The sequence below is a fragment of the Engystomops pustulosus genome, chromosome 10 (assembly GCF_040894005.1).
Source record: "Engystomops pustulosus chromosome 10, aEngPut4.maternal, whole genome shotgun sequence".
Classification (NCBI taxonomy): Eukaryota; Metazoa; Chordata; class Amphibia; order Anura; family Leptodactylidae; genus Engystomops; species Engystomops pustulosus.
In genome coordinates, this window is record NC_092420.1 from 88,471,804 (window position 1) to 88,493,054 (window position 21,251).

The window sequence follows — 21,251 nt, forward strand, 5'->3', positions numbered from 1 at the left end:
AGGCCATGTAGAGAGGGAGGTCATGTAGAGAGGGAGGCCATGTAGAGAAGGGGGTCATGTAGAGAGGGAGGTCATGTAGAGAGGGAGGTCATGTAGAGAGGGAGGCCATGTAGAGAAGGGGGTCGTGTAGAGAGAGGTTATGTAGAGAGGGAGGTCATGTAGAGAGGGAGGTCTTGTAGAGAGGGAGGTCATGTAGAGAGGGAGGTCATGTAGAGAGGGAGGCCATGTAGAGAAGGGGGTCGTGTAGAGAGAGGTCATGTAGAGAGGGAGGTCATGTAGAGAAGGGGGTCGTGTAGAGAGAGGTCATGTAGAGAGGGAGGTCATGTAGAGAGGGAGGTCATGTAGAGAGGGAGGTCGTGTAGAGAGGGAGGTCGTGTAGAGAGGGAGGTCATGTAGAGAGGGAGGTCATGTAGAGAAGGGGGTCGTGTAGAGAGGGAGGTCATGTAGAGAGGGAGGTCATGTAGAGAGGGAGGTCATGTAGTGAGGGAGGTCATGTAGGGTATTAGAGAAGACTAAAGGTGTCTCAGAAATTGATTGCCGCAATCAGATCTACAATAGATGTTATGGTTGGAAACAACCCCCAGTACCTTTGACCAGGAGCTCTCCTTGCTGAGGAGATCGGCGTAGAAGTAGGCCATCTTCCACTGCTGCTTGTAGGTGAAGCACCACATGAGCTGCCAGTAACACATGTGGTGGAACTGCTTCCAGTTCTGTTGGGCTTCACAGCATTCCTCCAGCCTCTGGATCGCCTGGAACAAGGAGACAGGTAAGTACTCAGCTCAGGTGCTACTTACCCAGTGTAATCCATCCCAGTCACTACACGGGGATCAGAACTGATCCGCGGCTTATTATTTCCCGAGGATAATTAGTTGGAGTCCTATGTGATCTGATACTCAGGGGCATAACTAGGAGAGCCAGGGCCCCATAGCAGATTTCTGAATGGGGCCCCCTTCTAGCTTACAAATATACATATCACACTCATACACACATTTATATAGCTACATACATAATCATAAACTTCACCCACATACACTGTATACACTCACACACATGCGGCATATACACAATGTGCAGAATAATATGTATATAATGGTCACACATCCTCCATTCTTTAGTTGGATTACGGGGCCCCCTGACACTGCGGGCCCCATTGTAGTTACGCCTCTGCTCATGACCCATCCTATGTAACTGTCAATAATGTAAAGAAACTTGGCTAGTGGCAACCACTTTTAGGGAATGTAAGTGACTTGCTGTAGTCTTATGAGAAGCTGCTCACTACACAATATGATATCATGTCTGCCCTCCCTCTATAAGATAGTGAGACTCTGCATAAAATGCTCTGCAGCAGTTATGTGGATGCGGCGGGGGTCTCCCTGGGGGGGCGCTGGAGTAAGCGTAGCTCTCCTTATACATGGAGGATGATACATCACATTCTCTGTACTCTTCATACAAAGCATTGTGCCGCACATGGTCTCATCATTTACCAAGTCAATGTTGCCTTTTATTTCTTCAATCCTTCCGGCAAAGAAGAGGAATATGGCGCCCTGCAGAGAAAAACACGGATGATAGGAAGGCGCCGGTATAATGGTCAGTAAGACATCTGGTAGAAAACGGATGATCCGGCCGCTATGCGACAACCATCGCACCATTGGAATGGATCCGCCACATTGTCTACCACACCAATACCATCCATAGTGCCCGCCACATTGTCTACCACACCAATACCATCCATAGTGCCCGCCACATTGTCTACCACACCAATACCATCCATAGTGCTCACAGTATCTAACAAATGTGCCAACCCCAATGCCCCACCATGCCAGTTACAGTGATGCCTCGCATCACTAGTGATTAGTGATTGTATAATTGTAACGTAAGAGAATGTTACATCTGATTGTACCTTGGGATATCGCTTTAAATATGGCGCCAGCAGTTTTTCTGCTTCTTCGATGTTTCCTTTGCCCGTGCCTGGACCAGAAAAAAATGCAGCGTCTAAACAAAGTTGTATCCTGGGATATTATACTATCATTATATTATGAAGGAAATCTTACCCAGCACAAAGCTCAGGAAGGTGTGATAGCACAGGAGGAGCAGCGTACACAGCAAGGCTCGAAAACTGTGGTCTACTGCCCCCTCCTGGAGCTGCCGCAGCCCGTACTCCTGGGGAGGAATGGATAGAAACATTATAATATGTAATACACAGGACAGTATAATACCCAAATGATGTCACCCCCACGCTTGGCCCACCCCGGGGGAGTGGGGGAAGGGAGGCGACAACTGATCATAGGATAAAATATCTGACTTGGATACAAAGTTGTCACTATTCAAGTCAAATTAGAAAATGGTCTAAACTGGGAAACTTGGGTCTAATATGGCCAGAAATATGCATGTGATGGAGGTGTAACATACCTGACTACACGGCACTTACCTTGTTCCCAGAGAATCCGACAAATTCTAGAAGCCGCAGTATCCTGGTGGGTAACATCGATAACGTCTATGGGGGATAGCCAATATAGATTACAGACAGCAACAACATAATCGTCTTTACAAATTATATACTGTTCACATAAATTCACTTTTTATGGAAAATGAGACTTCTTTACTAAGAACAGTGCAGTGTGTACTATGTGCAGTGTCCTGTGTAGTCTTCAGGGGGCGCCAGAGTCAGGATTTCTGGTGCAGGTTCTTCATGAATCAGGCACCCCCTGCACTGCTCCGACAGAGTGCACCCACTTTTTTTGGTGCACCGTTAATATGGGGCATGCAACACACTTTTGTCGGACTTTGCATGATAAATGTGGCGCACGGTCCGACTGGAGCGCCCCCCTTTCAGTGCAGAAATTTGTGACGCATGATGACTAGTGCAGGCGCAACAGAAAATGGTCGCATGCGACACAAATGTGCGGCACAGACACTTCTTAAATATTCATGCAAGCAGTTTGCACCTTAAAAAAACGTGCAAAGTCCGGCAGAAAACTGGACCTTAGTAAATGTGCCTAAATATGTTTTTTTTTTTAGAAAAAAAATAAAAAATGTGTAAAAAATATGTAAAATTGGAAGCCCATAATGACTATAGGTTCCTGGCAGCCTAGAGGCACCGTATGACCTCATAAATATAACACAGATCTGTAAAGTATAATGCGGGAGATACGGAGGACCTTAGAAAATGTGACTTTTTACACTTGTACTTAATCCTTTACTAATGGTTTTGTTATGACATGAATACGGCTTTGCTCACACTAATCTACATTCGGAGTGTGGAATATTTGACATTCTCCATTAGTCCTGCAGTCCAACAACCCCCCCCCCATACAAAGTTATTAACACAATCAACACAATACAATAAATACAATCAACAATAATATATAGTATTGTGCAAAAGTTTTAGGCAGGAATAAAGTGCTGTAAAACTATAAAAAGGAAGGGTCGATAGAAGTATAAAAAAATATATTCTGCAGCAGGAAAAGAGTCCCAAACATCCAGTGAGTTTTTTTTTAAACCATTGATTTTTATTGAATATAATCAGATGCTCTTGATTAAAATAAAAATTACATTATTATTATTATTAATAATACGTGTCATTTGTATATTTTTCTGACAAAACAATAAGGAAAAGAAAAGGGGGTGGAAAGGAGTATTCAGGAAGGGAGGGTAGAATTGGGGACTAGGAACAGGGGAAGAAAAAACATTAAAACCAAAAATAATATTAAAAACCAAAAACATATATTGCTGACTAAACAATAGAGGTCAAAACAGCAATATAGATTACTGTAATTACTGTAAACATCCAGTGACTATAACTTCACACAGAGCCCTGATCATCATCCAGTTTACATGTATAGATAGAAGGACTGGAAGGTGCCTGGAACAACCTCCCTGCTGAGTGCCTTCAGAACCTAAAAGTGATAATTTGGCCCCAGATCATCCTCATCTCATTATACAGTCTGTCTGGGATTATATAGAGAGACAGAGGTTTTCTAAGATGTCTGGAACAACCTCCCTGCCGAGTTCCTTCAGAACCTAAAAGTGATAATTTGGCCCCAGATCATCCTCATTTCATTATACAGTCTGTCTGGGATTATATATAGAGACAGAAGTTTTCTAAGATGTCTGGAACAACCTCCCTGCTGAGTGCCTTCAGAACCTAAAAGTGATAATTTGGCCCCAGATCATCCTCATCTCATTATACAGTCTGTCTGGGATTATATAGAGAGACAGAGGTTTTCTAAGATGTCTGGAACAACCTCCCTGCCGAGTTCCTTCAGAACCTAAAAGTGATAATTTGGCCCCAGATCATCCTCATTTCATTATACAGTCTGTCTGGGATTATATATAGAGACAGAAGTTTTCTAAGATGTCTGGAACAACCTCCCTGCCAAGTTCCTTCAGAACCTAAAAGTGATAATTTGGCCCCAGATCATCCTCATCTCACTATACAGTCTGTCTAGGATTATATATAGAGACAGAAGTTTTCTAAGATGTCTGGAACAACCTCCCTGCCAAGTTCCTTCAGAACCTAAAAGTGATAATTTGGCCCCAGATCATCCTCATCTCATTATACGTTCTGTCTGGGATTATATATAGAGACAGGAGTTTTCTAAGATGTCTGGAACAGCCTCCCTGCCAAGTTCCTTCAAAACCTAAAAGTGATAATTTGGTCCCAGATCATCCTCAACTCACTATCCAGTCTGCCTGCAATTATGTAGAGAGACAGAGGTTTTCTAAGATGTCTGGAACAACCTCCCTGCCAAGTTCCTTCAGAACCTAAAAGTGATCATTTGGTCCCAGATCATCCTCATCTCACTATTCAGTCTGTCTGGAATAATATATAGAGACAGAAGTTTTCTAAGATGTCTGGAACAACCTCCCTGCCGAGTTCCCTTTTACATTATGCGCTGGTGAAACTGATGCTGTTTTAAAGGCAAAGGGCGAATACAACAAAAATGGAATGGATTTAGATTTCTCTTTTGTTGCTTTCCTTTTTCGCTAATTGGAAATAGTTAAAAAAGTGTTTCTACCTGCGCAGCTTCTTTGCTACACCTGCCTAAAACTTTTGCACAGAGCATTATATCCCCCCTGTTCTATATCTGGAATATCTTTATCTGTTTTTGTCATTTTTTTGATGTTAGATGAATATAAAACAATAAAGTCGTTCTAGTAAAAGCGTAAAATGTGCCTAACACTAAGCAGACACTGAGGTCACGGCCCCGGCCCATTATCCACCTCAGTAAATATTTGCTCAATCTCTCTTCCCCCTGTCACCCTGTGTTTAATGTTCTACACAAACCAACACCATGAGATGTGTGTACACAGTATATGGCGGTGACATCACAGTATACACAGCGCTTTACACGTCTGAGCAAGGAGCTTATCTATAGACAACAAGTATAAATCTGCACCGAATAATTTCTTAACGTATTTTTATAACAATTAGAGCTCGTTACTAGAATCTAGATCCAAAGTCATAAGGATAAGAGATCACAATTCTTCTTCCTAATATGCAGTAACCAGAGCTCCCTCTAGTGGCCGCTGCAGACAGAACATATATAGAATTTACATATTTTATATTTAGGGAATCCTTTTTTTTTTTTGACACCCAGGATTACATACCAGATTAAATGCTCCAACACCCAGCTTCACCCCACCTTCAAAGTGACAGTGACTTTCTCCTTTCACGTAATTGGCACATTTCTGCAGAGTATCCAGCTCCCTAAAAAGCAGAATAATACATTATCACATTCCTGTCTCACTATTGAATTATATGTATTGTTAATATTAGGGGCCATACACATGTTACTTATCCTGTACTGATCCTGAGTTACATCCTGTATTATACTCCAGTGCTGCACTCACTATTCTGCTGCTGGTGCAGTCACTGTGTACATACATGACATTACTTATCCTGTACTGATCCTGAGTTACATCCTGTATTATACTCCAGAGCTGCACTCACTATTCTGCTGGTTCAGTCACTGTGTACATACATGACATTACTTATCCTGTACTGATCCTGAGTTACATCCTGTATTATACACCAGAGCTGCACTCACTATTCTGCTGCTGGTGCAGTCACTGTGTACATACATGACATTACTTATCCTGTACTGATCCTGAGTTACATCCTGTATTATACTCCAGAGCTGCACTCACTATTCTGCTGCTGGTGCAGTCACTGTGTACATACATGACATTACTTATCCTGTACTGATCCTGAGTTACATCCTGTATTATACCCCAGAGCTGCACTCACTATTCTGCTGCTGGTGCAGTCACTGTGTACATACATGACATTACTTATCCTGTACTGATCCTGAGTTACATCCTGTATTATACTCCAGAGCTGCACTCACTATTCTGCTGGTTCAGTCACTGTGTACATACATGACATTACTTATCCTGTACTGATCCTGAGTTACATCCTGTATTATACACCAGAGCTGCACTCACTATTCTGCTGCTGGTGCAGTCACTGTGTACATACATGACATTACTTATCCTGTACTGATCCTGAGGTCCAACCTGTATTATACTCAAGAGCTGCACTCACTATTCTGATGGTTATCATTATAAAATAGGGGTTTTCTGTTTATACATATGTGGCCATATGACAACTATTCCTGCCAAATAGAGATATTACATACTAGACCAGTGATGGGCAACCTTTTGAGCTTGGTGTGTTAAAATTCGCCAAAAAACCGAGCATAACTCAGGTGCTGTGTCACCTTAAGAAAAAAAAACTAATTTTGTAATAACATGTCCAGCAGCGGCCTTCCCTTATTAATAACATGTCCAGCAGCGGCCTCCCCTTATTAATAACATGTCCAGCAGCGGCCTCCCCTTATTAATAACATGTCCAGCAGCGGCCTCCCCTTATTAATAACATGTCCAGCAGCGGCCTTCCCTTATTAATAACAGGTCCAGCAGCGGCCTCCCCTTATTAATAACATGTCCAGCAGCGGCCTCCCCTTATTAATAACATGTCCAGCAGCGGCCTCCCCTTATTAATAACATGTCCAGCAGCGGCCTCCCCTTATTAATAACATGTCCAGCAGCGGCTTTCCCTTATTAATAACATGTCCAGCAATGGCCTCCCCTTATTAATAACATGTCCAGCAGCGGCCTCCCCTTATTAATAACATGTCCAGCAGCGGCCTTCCCTTATTAATAACAGGTCCAGCAGCGGCCTCCCCTTATTAATAACATGTCCAGCAGCGGCCTCCCCTTATTAATAACATGTCCAGCAGCGGCCTCCCCTTATTAATAACATGTCCAGCAGCGGACTCCCCTTATTAATAACATGTCCAGCAGCGGCCTTCCCTTATTAATAACATGTCCAGCAGCGGCCTCCCCTTATTAATAACATGTCCAGCAGCGGCCTCCCCTTATTAATAACATGTCCAGCAGCGGCCTCCCCTTATTAATAACATGTCCAGCAGCGGACTCCCCTTATTAATAACATGTCCAGCAGCGGCCTTCCCTTATTAATAACATGTCCAGCAGCGGCCTCCCCTTATTAATAACATGTCCAGCAGCGGCCTCCCCTTATTAATAACATGTCCAGCAGCGGCCTCCCCTTATTAATAACATGTCCAGCAGCGGCCTCCCCTTATTTATAACAGGTCCAGCAGCGGCCTCCCCTTATTAATAACATGTCCAGCAGCGGCCTTCCTTCCCTAATAAAATGCCCCTAGCGGCCTCCCTTTACTACTAAATTACCCCTAGCGGCCTCCCTTTAAATATATTAATAAACTTATATACTTACCCAGTGATGTCTTCTTCCCTGTAGCTTTACTGCAGGTCTGACAATAATGGCGGCTCGGCTCCTCCAGGTTGCACCGCGCGCCTCGGGTCACCTGACTGACGTGACCTGACGTCAGGTCGCCTCAGTCACATTGCAGCCTGGAGGAGCTGGAGGAGTTGCAGATGGTGGGCGGACCAACGCGGCGTCGGACAGGTAAGCAGGGGGCAGATGCACAGGGACGGGGGCAGGACATTAACACAGGGGCAGCACATTACACAGGGGCAGCACATTACACAGGGGCAGCACATTACACAGGGGCAGCACATTACACAGGGGCAGCACATTACACAGGGAGGGGGGCGGACAGCGGGCGCTGGGCGGCCGCGTGTCACCAAAAATGGCTACGCTTGTCAGTGCTGACACGCGTGTCATAGGTTCGCCATCACTGTACTAGACCCTAGTTATATGAGTGGATACACCCCACTATATGTCCTGGGATCTCCCTATAGAGCAGTCGCCGGAGCTCAGATACTCACTTGTACGTCTGATAGCTGTTCCTGACCTTGATTCCTCCTTTGATGAAGCTGACCATGTTTTCATCCTGCAGAGATTAAAGGAACAATTATTTTTGCTTTTTTTTTTTTGCAGAACGTTAATTGACTTTTCTACTTATAATTACATCAGACACTGAGGGAGATCCCCCGATCTGTAATTTTACCAGTCCCCTTGATATACTATGTAATTACCTTCATAGTTAAAGGGAAAGTCCAATAGCCAAGGTAATCCCTAAAGGGGGCGCTCACCTGATGGCTACTTGGGTAATCAAGATGGAAAGTTGATCCGATGTGGCATCCAAAAATAGTGAGCAGAACCATCTGCAGCTCCCAGGCAAGAAAAAAGAAACCCGTGCTCCAAAAAGGGTCCGGTAAAGTAGTAATAATAGAAACAATAACTGGACTTCCAGCGGGGGGCGCTGATGCTCAATGCTCACATTAGGGAGTATCAACACCAATTAACATCATTGATTCAACTCCCATGACCAAAATTAATAGTATACTTGGATATTTATTAAATAAGTGCACATACAAAAAAATTAAAATGTGCAATGACGCGTTTCGGGTGCCCCGCACCCTTCCTTAGAGGACCTCAGTTAGGATATGAAAAGACCTTTCTAGAATTTCCTCTTTTATATGAAATCTCACCTATTTACCTCTAAAAAAATGTCTCTAAAGTCATATGAAAAGAGGCACTTTTAGCTGGAGATGAGTCACTTTTAATGCTGGAGGGGGAGTGTCTCTATATTGGTGTCATATTAAAGGTAAGAATCTCATCTTTCAGATCACAGAACCAGTGAGAAGGGCATTCAAAGAAATAGGTATACACTGGACATTTTGTTCATTGAGGTCAAATCTGTTGACAGGTTCCTTTTAAAGGGAACCTGTCACCAGGGACCTTATTCTCACTAAAGACAGGTTGCAGGAGCCCATTACAGCTACATTGCAAAAATGCTTTTCTGCTTTCTCTACACATTTGCATTACAATATAATTGTGTGTTATAACTTACCTTGCATTCTGACAGAATCCTCTGTGTAGTCCCAGGGGTTGGGCTTTGGTTTGGATGCATTTAAAAAATCATCACATGACTTGTCTGTGCTGCAGACTCCTCAGCTCTCAGCCCCCACCTTTGCGCTCTTGTACAGCTCCTCCCTCCTGCTCCTTCAGAGAGGTCACAGCCTGGTCAGCTGACATCAGTGGGGGAGGGAGGAGTTGTATAGGAGTACAATGGTGGGGGCTGAGAGCTGAGGAGACTGCAGCACAGACAAGTCACATGTTGTGTTATGAAATGCATCCAAACCAAAGCCTAACCCCGGGGACTACACAGAGGATTCTGTCAGGGTACAAGGTAAGTTATAACACACGATTAAATTGTAATGAAAATGCTTAGAGAAAGCAGAAATGCAGCTGTAATGGGATTCTGTAACCTGTCTTTAGTGCAAATGAGGTTCCTGGTGACAGGTTCCCTTTAAGAAGTATCTGACATATACAATATGGCGCTAAACCTAGAAAATAACTAGGGACATGCGATTATTATCTGCAATGACTAATGTATAACACTGACATGTCAGACCTGCAGGAACGTGAGGGCCGCTCTCAGAAGAAGACACTCGGCATAACACACCTCGGCGTGGATCTCCTCTACAATACACAAGTTTTATTATATTATGTTATTAAAGGGATGAGAGAAAACCCCTTTAATTGTCAATGACAACGGATCACTGGAAAGAAATGAAAGCGGGCGGTAAAATACCGATACCTTCTGTGAACTGATCCAGACTTTGGCCGTGGACTAAGTTATTAAAGGAGTCTGCGACTGTCGATTTCTTCCTGAACCTAGAGGGAAGATGAAGCACAAGGCTGTCACACTGATACGTGACGTGTACTCAGCCGACTTTCCACAAACAGCACCAGACCTGAAAGACAAACAGGATCCGGACCAGGACGAGACAAGGGGGAGGGGGATTTTATTTTTTTGTCAATACGTCGCCTGACACCAGGTAGTTTGTAAAAACGTGCAGATTAATATGCAATTTTTTAGGGCAACCCCTAGGAGCCAGAGACAGGAGAAAAAGTGTACTCACCTGGTGCTGGTTCCCCCACCTGCAAGATGGCCCAATGGGTCACCGTTTGCACTGCCCACTGACCTCAGTGGTCACAGGCGGATTAAACAGCCCAGGGGCCGTGCCACAGGGGAGGGGAGATACAGCAAGGTAAGTACAATTTACCTGCCCTAATACTGAATGAAAAACCCCTTTAATTATGTGTCGGTTTTGTAAAATTGGAGCATTTTGTTGATTTTTAGAACCAATTTTGACATTGATCCAATACATCTCAAATTAAGAAAAATCAAAAACTCGACTGGATCAAAACTACTATACTAATATTTGTGTATGCTGCTTCCATACAGAGCCATGTGTTTCCATGGGTACAGACTACACACAAAACCTGTTTCTAAAGGGAAATTAAAGGGAATCCTTCAGGACCTTAAAAAAGTGCAGTGAGTGTTAGGTGTTACCTATGGAGAGATGTGTAACCTTTGTGTATGTAGTAAGTAGCAGAAAGACTGTGGAAAGTGAACTTTAAATCCAGGTTTGCAACTCCTGCAAGTGCTCTGGGAGGGTCTTTCCGCCTGAAGAGCTTTCTGCTCTTTGCAATTAACTCTTTTACAGCTCCTCCCCTCTGTTGATTGACTGCTCTAAGTATCCAACCAAAACTCTCATACAGCTCCTACTCCTAGCAGAGGGGAGGGGCTGGGGAGCAGCAAAGTGCAGAGAGCAGAAAGCTCTTCAGGGTGAAAGACCCGCCCAGAGCCCTTGCAGAGCTAAAGAGCTGGAGTTTAACTACAGTTTCACAGTCCTGCTGCTACTTACTACCCACAAAGGGTCTTAACACCTAACACCTTGTATGGTCAGAACTGCTTTCAGATTCCCAGTAATATTGTATATGATATGAAATGTCACTACATTTATGTTCCCATATAAGATCAGAGGTACAGCGTGGGCCTATAGTGGTATATGGGCACTATATTTGGGTTTTCATACAATAGACAGTCATACAACAATGTGAATGTGAACGTGTGAAATATATCTTATGTCACTTTATCATGATACAGGGACGTGTCGGAGGCCTTGAGTGGACCTCCAGTTCCATTCCACACGGATTTATCCAACTTGTGACATGGGCAGAGGTGAGTGGGACCCTAAACTCCAAGTGGTCCCATCCTGCCTTACCAACTAACTTGTAACGCGCTACGGAATATGATGGCGCTATATAATTAAAGATTATTATTATCCAATCTCCTACATCCTGCTCCTTCCCGGATCCGTCTGTTCTTTCCTCGCAGGTCGGCATCTGTTATTTGTCGTCATCGCTGTGTGATATGTAACACGTAGTTGAGTTTCTGTACTGACCTCTGACACACGGCCTGAGCCTCTTTCATGGTGTTCCCAGCATTTACTATATCCTGAGGGTCAAATGTCATCATGGCCTGCATCTCCAGGATGGTGGCATAGGTGAGGACGTGGTACATACTATCCTTAGACCTGTGGATTCATGTAATGGATACATTATTATAATGGTTGACAACATTGTTTCAATAAAACACTTTGAGCACAACAGCGCCCCCATCACTTTCACCTGTGTAATGCACCAAGGCCACCGCCATCTTTTATCAATCCTCCCCACCAATGGTCCATGTTCAGTGGCTGGTTTACACCTCTGGGGGTAACTTAGCTTCCGAAAGGTGGGGGCAACATGTGTGGACCTATTCAACTCCATCATCATCTGTCTGATGAAGAATCAGGATACCCACAATACACATGAACGGTCGCCAGTCCTGGCCGTCATCTGCTTTTTCCCTCTCCAAAATCTCTGCTGAATTCCCTGTTGCTAGCAGGACAGACAGAAGAGCTCTATGAGGTGTCAGAGGGGGGCAGCAGTGTGTCACAGCAGCTAGGTCCCCACCCACCAGCTCAGATAGAGGGGGGACATTTATTAGGACTTGTACCCCAGTTCTTGGGCATAAAAGCCCTGAAATAATCACAACCCAAGAATACGAGGAGTGGGTGGAGTGTGCACTCACTTCAGGCTGCAAACATTTACCGTTTCAGCGTTCGCTTGCATTTGCACACATCTAATTGCTGTAGCGGAGCTCTAAGTATGATAAATTCCCCCCAGAGACTATGAAAAAAGTCACATAATGATCAAAAACTGTTTACTGTCCTAGCGATTGCTATTAATAGGTGAGGTTCGCTTTAAAGCAACAATTAATTTGAGTAAAATTGGAGAAACATGCCAATCATGCTTATTCTATATGTAGGGGTGTCTCCTAAATTTTATAGGTGTTAAACCTCCACTAGTAGAGATGAGCAGACCTGATGGCCGTCTGACCCGGACATATTGCCAGATTGGCAGCCAAACAGCCAATCCGGCAAATTGACGCCTGTAGCCATGGTTATGATTGGCCAGGGGAACGCCAAACACAACCATGGGGAGAGCTCATTTCGAGCCACCAGTCAAACTGGAGAATTTTCTTTCTAAAATTTGAGAAAAGGTTCCCCAAGGCCACGTTCATAAGTTTAGGTCTAAACTCATACGTGATCAGAGGTAACTCCTCCCCATTGCATTTCTAAACACCACTCAGATGCCATGTGTGAACACAGCCTGAAACTAAAGCGCTGTGTACCCAAACAAACTGCAAATATACGGGACAAATACTGAGCTTGTTACATGCCCCCGGTTGTAATACTTACTTGACCTGAAGGTAGGTGAGGGCCTCCTGGAAGTCGTTGTTTAGGAACATGTCCAAGGCGTTCATACATTCTGTCAGGGAGCTCTTCAAGTCCGAATCCGGCTGCCTGGAGAATCAAAAGAGAAACAAAATGTAACAAAGTGTTTATTTCATAATAACATTCTTCATCATCTATAAAAATGGACACATTGGGGCTCATTTACTAAGGGTCAATGGAGCGCATTTTTGTTGGGTTTCCCGACGATTTCCGCTTTGCGCCGCATTTAATGGTGATGTTGGTACACGCGATCGAATTTTGGCGCATCAGCTTGCACGTGGCACAAATCGGACTACGTGCGGGATTTAACATTTCGAATTGTGTCGCAAGACAATGCACTTACATGCACCGGGAAGAAGAAGGTGAACTCTGTCGGACCTGAGCGGGGAAGCGACGGATGCAGGAACCCGGGCGCACGAGTTACGTGAATCGCGCTGGACTTCATCTTCGTCGGACCGTCCAAATCGGGGATCCCGACAGGAACAGGTAACTAAATATGCCCCATTATTTCTTATAATTCACACCTCATGGTCATGTGAGAGTTTTTTTTCTGCATAGCAAAATGTACTTCCTAGTGAGGGTATGTAATATCCCATGCCATATATTAAGAAGCACATTTGCGCCATTTTCTTGTGGGCTCTGTTTTACGGCTTTCACTGTTCGCTCCAAATGACACCTCCCCTTTATTCCTTGGGTTGGTACAATCGGGGGTGATACAAAATTTATACAGGTTTTATTACGTTTTAATATAAATATAAATGAAAACTTTTGTACGAAAAGTGTTTTCATCTTCTGATGAATAACATCTTCATACTTCAGCGTACGGAGGCGCCATTTTTTGCGGCACAAGAAGAATTTTTCATTGCTACCATTTTGGGAACTGTATGACTTAGGCCCGTTCCCCACTTGCGAGTGTGATGCGATGAACTCGCATCACACTCGCAACGCAAGCTGTCGGGAACGCACGGCCTGAACGCTGCACCGCGGGAGTGAACTCAGCATGTCAGTTCACTCCCGCGGTGCAGCGTTCGGGCCGTGCGTTCCCGACAGCTTGCGTTGCGAGTGTGATGCGAGTTCATCGCATCACACTCGCAAGTGGGGAAGGGGCCTCAGTGATCACTGCTTATAACATTTTTTTATTTGTTGTAAAGTGTCGAAAAATTGGTAACTCAAACATTTGGGCTATTTTCTGTTATGGGGTTCACCGCCGGGAATAACCACATTTATATATTGATAAATCAGGACTTTGGGACGTGGTATTATCTAACATGTTTATTTTCTAACATGATTTTTTTTCTAGTCAGTTCTAGGGAAAGGGGGTTTGAACTTTTAAGGATTTAAAAATGTAAAAATGTCTTTAACTTTTTTTTTTTATTTCTTTTTACTATTTTTCAACCCCCTAGGGTACTTTTATCCCAGGGGGTATGATCATTCCTACCATATGCTGCAATATTAATGTATGCCAATGGAACATTGTAACAATATGCTTCTAAATGCCTCTAGCAGATTTGTGTTGCAGGAAGGAGCATCACATGGTTACATTAAACAGGTTGACACCTGCAATAGATGCCAGCACCCAGGGCCGGCGTCAGCACTGGGTATACTTGGGCAAGTGCCGGGGCCCACAAAAGGCTTTACATAAGGAATGCATAGTGTGTGAGAGGGCTTTATATAAAATAACCATGATGGGGCTGATTCGGATGATAAACTAGGGAATATTTTAGTGAACAGGAGACTGTCTCAGAATTTTTGATGCTGCCATGTGACTTCACTGCAAAGGGGCCTACTGCGGAGCTGTCGCCCAGGGGCCTACTGCAAACTGCAGCTGACACTGTCAGCACCAATTGACAATGGCGGATTCTCATTAGGGTGGTATGGGCGGATGCTTGGGGCCCGATAGTCCTGATGGTCGAGAATGGGGACTCTTCAGAAGTGGAGACTATGTGGACTCTTCACACAAGACCAGAACTTATAATGGGTCTGTGTTGGCTCCATTGTGCTGTTCTTTTGATGGAAAGAAAAGTGCCGCACCTTGTATTGCCGCTCCCATATTCCTCCCACACATAATTTAAAGAAATGGCTCCAAACTAAGATGTCAAATGGTCAATTTGTATCAGTTTGGCATCCTCAAACTATGAGTGATCTGTGAAAAATGGTTCTGACTAGGACAGCGCTCTCCTGTTTAACGGAACGGACGCAGGGTCCAATTAATGTATTATAAAGTCCAGCATTAAGTGCTGTGGAGCGCACACAGACGTTTTTCTGTGCTCTACAGTATAGGCGTATTCTGCACTGCTTACAGGCGTGTTCTGTGTTGCTTACCGGCGCGTTCTGCGTTGCTTACAGGTGCGTTCTGCGTTGCTTACAGGTGTGTGTTCTGCGTTGCTTACAGGCGTGTGTTCTGCGTTGCTTACAGGTGTGTTCTGCGTTGCTTACAGGTGTGTTCTGCGTTGCTTACAGGTGTGTTCTGCGTTGCTTACAGGCGCGTTCTGCGTTGCTTACAGGTGTGTTCTGCGTTGCTTACAGGTGTGTTCTGCGTTGCTTACAGGCGCGTTCTGCGTTGCTTACAGGTGCGTTCTGCGTTGCTTACAGGTGCGTTCTGCGTTGCTTACAGGTGTGTGTTCTGCGTTGCTTACAGGCGTGTTCTGCGTTGCTTACAGGCGCGTTCTGCGTTGCTTACAGGCGCGTTCTGCGTTGATTACAGGTGTGTTCTGCGTTGCTTACAGGTATGTTCTGCATTGCTTACAGGTGTGTTCTGCGTTGCTTACAGGCGTGTGTTCTGCGTTGCTTACAGGAGTGTTCTGCGTTGCTTACAGGCGTGCTCTGCGTTGCTTACAGGTGTGTTCTGCGTTGCTTACAGGAGTGTTCTGCGTTGCTTACAGGCGCGCTCTGCGTTGCTTACAGGCGCGCTCTGCGTTGCTTACAGGCGTGTTCTGCGTTGCTAACAGGCGTGTTGCTATTTTCCTGTTGCAAACATTTATATCTAAAGTCTCCTGCGATCGTGAGAAGCTCCTACCCGCTGCAATTCTGTTTCTAAATGCAATTCAAATGCAGCGTGTGAACGTGGTCTCAGCCTGGGGTAACACTAGGTATTTGCTTTGCATTATGAAACACATCTGAAATACACACATCAAAAGCTCATGTGCTTTTCTTTAAAGTAGGAATTTTTGATGAGTAATTAGTAAGTGTCTGTAGGTAATTACATGCATGTACTATTACAACTTTTTGGGGCAAGGGGTTACAGGGGTTGTCCTGAGTCACCTCCAAATTGGTTACTTGAGTGACAAGTCCAGTACTGAGTCACACCATGGGGCCCACCAGGATCCGCTGCTCCTACGGTCGGACAGTCCGACACTGCAGGAGGGTGAGCTCTGCAAATCTACATTTATTTATACGAGGAACTCAAAAGATTTGTCTTACTGAGGGACGCAGATAATTCAGATGCAGAGGTGCCGGTTAACTGTTGCTGGACCAGAGCTGAGCTGCAGAGGTAGTTGGTAAGGTGCAATACAGCCAGTAACATAAACCACAGTTCACACTAGGAATGTCAAGCAAAACACGAAGGGAAAATCAACATATCCTAAGCCGCTTTCTGCAAACAGAGGAAGACACTGGCATGGATGTCGCCCTTCCTTTACCAGTTTTGGCACCGCACCTAGTTCTAGTGTCGGTGCTGCGGGAATCATTAGGTACCATTAGGATCCAATGATGCCACTAAAGGGCCACAGCGGGCCTTATGACTGCCTCCAGACAGAAGTGTTAGAAAACTACAGGGCAACGCTGGAATGAAGAGTCAGAACAAGGTAATAATACACTATTTATTTATCCACACTACTGGCTTGGATTCTCAGAAAACACCTTTAAAGAGGTATTCCCATTTCGGAAAATTAATGTTATTGTTTATATGATGAAATATAATCCCATTTTCCATTATACTTTCTGTATCAATTCCTCTCATTCTATAGAAAGCTTCTAGTTTCAATTCCAGTGGACAGAAATCTGACCATGGTCACACAGGTGCACGTCTCTGATTACTCTCTGGATACTAACGAGCCGTGCACCTGTGTGACCATGGTCAGATTTCTGTCCACTGGAAGTAACATAGAAGCTTTCTATAGAAGGACAGCAAGCAGAGATCTAGGAAACTGTGAAGAATTGATACAAAAAGTATATTGGAAAATGTAATTATTTTTCATCATATAAACAAAAACATTAATTTGCTGAAATGGGAATATTCCTTTAAGATTAAGACACAATGGGGCTCATTTACTAAGGGTTGCGGATCTCACTTTCGTCGGACTGTTCGCTGTTTTCGGGGATTACACAGCTTGGACAGTGATTTAACAGGTGTCTGCGCTGGGATTGCGTCACACGTGATCGGATTGTGGTGCAGTTACGCTGCTTACATGCGACAGAAATCAGGGGGGTGTACCGTCGGACGATGTGACGGAATCGGACTGAGCGTGGGATTTAACTTTCAAATTGTTTTGCAAGACAATGCACTTACATGCACCAGGAAGAAGAAGGTGAACTCCGGCGGACCTGAGCGGGGAAGCGACACATGCAGGATATCGGGCGCACGATCTTAGTGAATCGCAGCACAGGGCATTATACACAGACAATGCACTTTCGGGGAACTCGAGCGGACGGGTAAGTAAATGTGCCCCGATATGTCAATCTTGATATTCCACATTGTAAAACCAATTGTTCTTCCTCTCGACAAAGTGGAAGAGAAAAACCAACGCTAAGTCAAAACACAAATAACAAAATGACAAACACTGGTTTAAAAAATGATTCTACCCCAAGGGGGACACAAGAAAAAGTTGCACTCCAAATGACAGGATCATCAGAAAAATTATGTGTAGGTTGAAGGCACCAATGGCCTTCATCTAGTGTGAATGGGAGATAAGGCACAATTGTCAATTGGATCAAACCTAATAGTGGGCAAAATGTATGAACATATATGGTCCGTAGGTGCAACGTATCTTACCCATGTTTAAAGATGATCGATGTCCGGAGTGACAACGCCCCGACGCGCGTTTCGGCTGACTCGCAGCCTTCGTCTGGGGGTGGCTCCCCATTTTCGGCTTGTTTCAATTTTTGTGTAATATTCCACATTGTGTATACCTTGTATGAGGCACGGAATTGGGATGATGTGCAATACCAGACACGGACAATAGAGCGGCGCTATTTCTGGGGGGAAAATAAGACCTTTTGTCTAATCTATATTATATTTTATTGCTATAAATAAGAACTTGCTAATCACATCTGGTACATGGAGCGTGACAGTGACAATTTATATCCAGGTAAATTCATGTTAATATATGTCTACTATCTACACTACTGCCTATGTGTCTTATCTGCGGCAGCGCCATAGACATGTCATTTACTGATTATTATCATATACTGATTATTCAGCATCGCTGTAGGCTGTAAAGTGAGACGCTCTACGTGGCTCTAGCTGCAGTTTAGTGAAGTATGGCCACTAGATGGCAGCACATGGAAACCTTAGATTTCATAAATTTTTTTTTACAGAAAAGTAAACATAAGCATTGCCAAAAGAAAGAACGAAAAAAATGGAAATGTCACTATATGATAGTAGATGACTGTCACTGGATTTACCCCCGCTGCTCCCCACGTGGATCTATTCTTCATACAAGTAATCAGTGTAATGTAACTGGTCACGCCTCATGTATAGGGGAACATTGATTTGTATGGTACATACCATTGATGGATTATAGGATTTACTAGAAATACCAGCAATAACCCCACCGGATACAGACAGGATGCGCCCTAATTGGGAGATTGGAGTTTCCTTGTAAGAGGATTACTACTACTACTAATAATAATAATATAATAAATCATATTCTGCAACGCTCTGCAGATCATGGTGTATATATACAGACTGAATAAGACATTATAGAGCAATACGGCATATGATGAAATACCCGCTCCAAGGCTGTGCCAAAGGCTCCGGATGTATCCGGTGGGCAACTGCACTGGCAGACAGTTCGACACCAGGACCAGAAAACGGGAGTACAGGACCTGTTAAATCGCCATTTATTTTTGGTACGTGAGCCAATGGCCATGCAATACAATCTACACACGACAGTATTATGGAAGTAAAGGAAGACGTTTATATATTATAGAGATATGCAGATATATGGTACAAGTATGCTTGCAATGTATATCTCAGAAGCAGTGCTCAAGGCAAGAGGCGAATACCATATCCCATACTTTTAAATGGTCATATAATTAACCTTACATCTGAGTAGACTATACATAGTGTCACATAATGTCTTATCTGCAGGTCGCATGTTATAGAACAGGAGGAGCTGAGCAGATTGTACATAGTGTCCTATCTGCAGGTAGCATGTTATAGAGAGAGAGGAGCTGAGTGGATTGTACATAGTGTCCTATCTGCAGGCAGCATTATACAGAGCAGGAGGAGCTGAACAGATTGTATATAGTGTCCTATATGCCGGAAGAATCTTGTAGACTCTACAGAGCAAGAGGAGCTAAACCTATCATACATTGGGGGACACTTACTAAGGGTCCGAACACTGCACTTTCGTTGGGTTTCCCGAATATTTCCATTTTGCGCCAAATTGCCCCAGGTTTTTGTCGCACACGATCGGATTGTGTCGCATCGGCGCCGGCTTGCATTCGTCAGAAATCGGGGGGCTTGGCCGTCGGACAACCCGACGGATTCGGACAAACCGCTGAATTTTAAAAAAGAATTGTGTTGCAAGACCAAGCACTTTCATGCACCGGGAACAAGAATATTATAGAGCAGGAGGAGCTGAGCAGATTGTACATAGTGTCCTATCTGCAGGCTGCATGTTATAGAGCAGGAGGAGCAGAGCAGATTGTACATAGTGTCCTATCTGCAGGCAGCATGTTATAGAGCAGGAGGAGCTGAGCAGATTGTATATAGTGTCCTATCTGCAGGCAGCATATTATAGATCAGGAGGAGCTGAGCAGATTGTACATAGTGTCCTAGTGGCATATGGCATGTTATAGAGCAGAAGGAGATGACCAGATCACATAGTATCCTAGCTGCATGAGGCACATCATAAAGAAGGAAGAGTAGAGCAGATTGTACATAGTGTCCTATCTGCCAGCAGTATGTTACAAAACAGGAGGAGCCTATCAGATTGTACATAGTGTCCTAGCAGCATGCAGCATGTTATAGAGAAGAAGGAGATGAGCAGATTCACATAGTGTCCTAGCTGCATGCGACACATTATAGAGCAGAAGGAGATGAGCAGATTCATATAGTGTCCTAGCTGCATGAGGCACATTATAGAGCAGAAGGAGATGAGCAGATTCATATAGTGTCCTAGCTGCATGAGGCACATTATAGAGCAGGAGGAGCTGAGCAGATTGTACATAGTGTCCTTTCCTTTACAGACCAGGAGGAGCCTAGCATATTTTACACAGTGTCCTAGCAGCATGCAGCATGTTATAGAACAGGAGGAGCTGAGCTGATTTATGTGATGTCCCAGCTGCATGCGGCACATTATAGAGCACAGATAGTAACTTTACAGCACAAGCCACATCTATCATACTGCAGATGTCTCTTTGTAGCCTTCCGAGCTGATGAACACCTACATTATTGTTTTATAGAATTTATTTCAAGACTGTATAAAGATCCACCATGCAGATGGATACAATAACCTGTGACTTCAGTTCCCTCTATGTTATCATTACTGGATATTCTAAGCTGCGTCGGTCCTCCATGGACTGAAGTCCCAGGGGAATGTCTATGGTAATCACAGCTGAGCTCCTGCTCTGCATTGTCTGCACCTTCTACCTGTATTCATGTGGTGTCACACAGGAGGCAGCTGCTATGTGTCACACCAGATAGCAGAACGGGGCATCGCCGCCTGAACTGTCACCTCCTCCGCCTCCTCACGCCTTTGTCTATAATTGGCAACCTCTGCACTGGGTGTAATACAGTTACCATGAAATGTACTGGTCCTGTAGTGGCGGCAGACGGGGACATAGGTGTGTGTGACGCTGCTCATTCCTGTTCTGCGCTATAACCCAAAAATAAGTCCACCTGTAGAACCAGTTTGCCCAGTAATCCCTGGCTGCGCTGTGCGGTGTATTCTGTGCAGATCAGGACAATGTTACTGTATAACAGTCATCCGGAATTTCTG

At 44.3% G+C, this 21,251-nt stretch overlaps 1 protein-coding gene across 2 annotated transcripts in view; it reads right to left on the reverse strand.

The window, feature by feature from the left end:
- TTC39A (tetratricopeptide repeat domain 39A) overlaps positions 1 to 21,251 on the reverse strand; it is a 41,959-nt gene that overhangs the window by 10,254 nt on the left and 10,454 nt on the right. The window contains exons 2-12 of one of the 2 annotated variants that reach the window (XM_072128051.1): positions 13,051 to 13,155; positions 11,710 to 11,841; positions 10,056 to 10,132; positions 9,870 to 9,937; positions 8,278 to 8,342; positions 5,611 to 5,710; positions 2,429 to 2,494; positions 2,052 to 2,160; positions 1,901 to 1,968; positions 1,485 to 1,544; positions 588 to 749 (exon numbers count right to left, since the gene is read on the reverse strand). In XM_072128051.1, coding sequence (XP_071984152.1) covers positions 588 to 749; positions 1,485 to 1,544; positions 1,901 to 1,968; positions 2,052 to 2,160; positions 2,429 to 2,494; positions 5,611 to 5,710; positions 8,278 to 8,342; positions 9,870 to 9,937; positions 10,056 to 10,132; positions 11,710 to 11,841; positions 13,051 to 13,155 — 1,012 coding nt within the window. Of the gene's footprint in view, positions 1 to 587; positions 750 to 1,484; positions 1,545 to 1,900; positions 1,969 to 2,051; positions 2,161 to 2,428; positions 2,495 to 5,610; positions 5,711 to 8,277; positions 8,343 to 9,860; positions 9,938 to 10,055; positions 10,133 to 11,709; positions 11,842 to 13,050; positions 13,156 to 21,251 lie in introns of those variants that run through there. The other variant, XM_072128052.1, reaches the window with a different exon arrangement.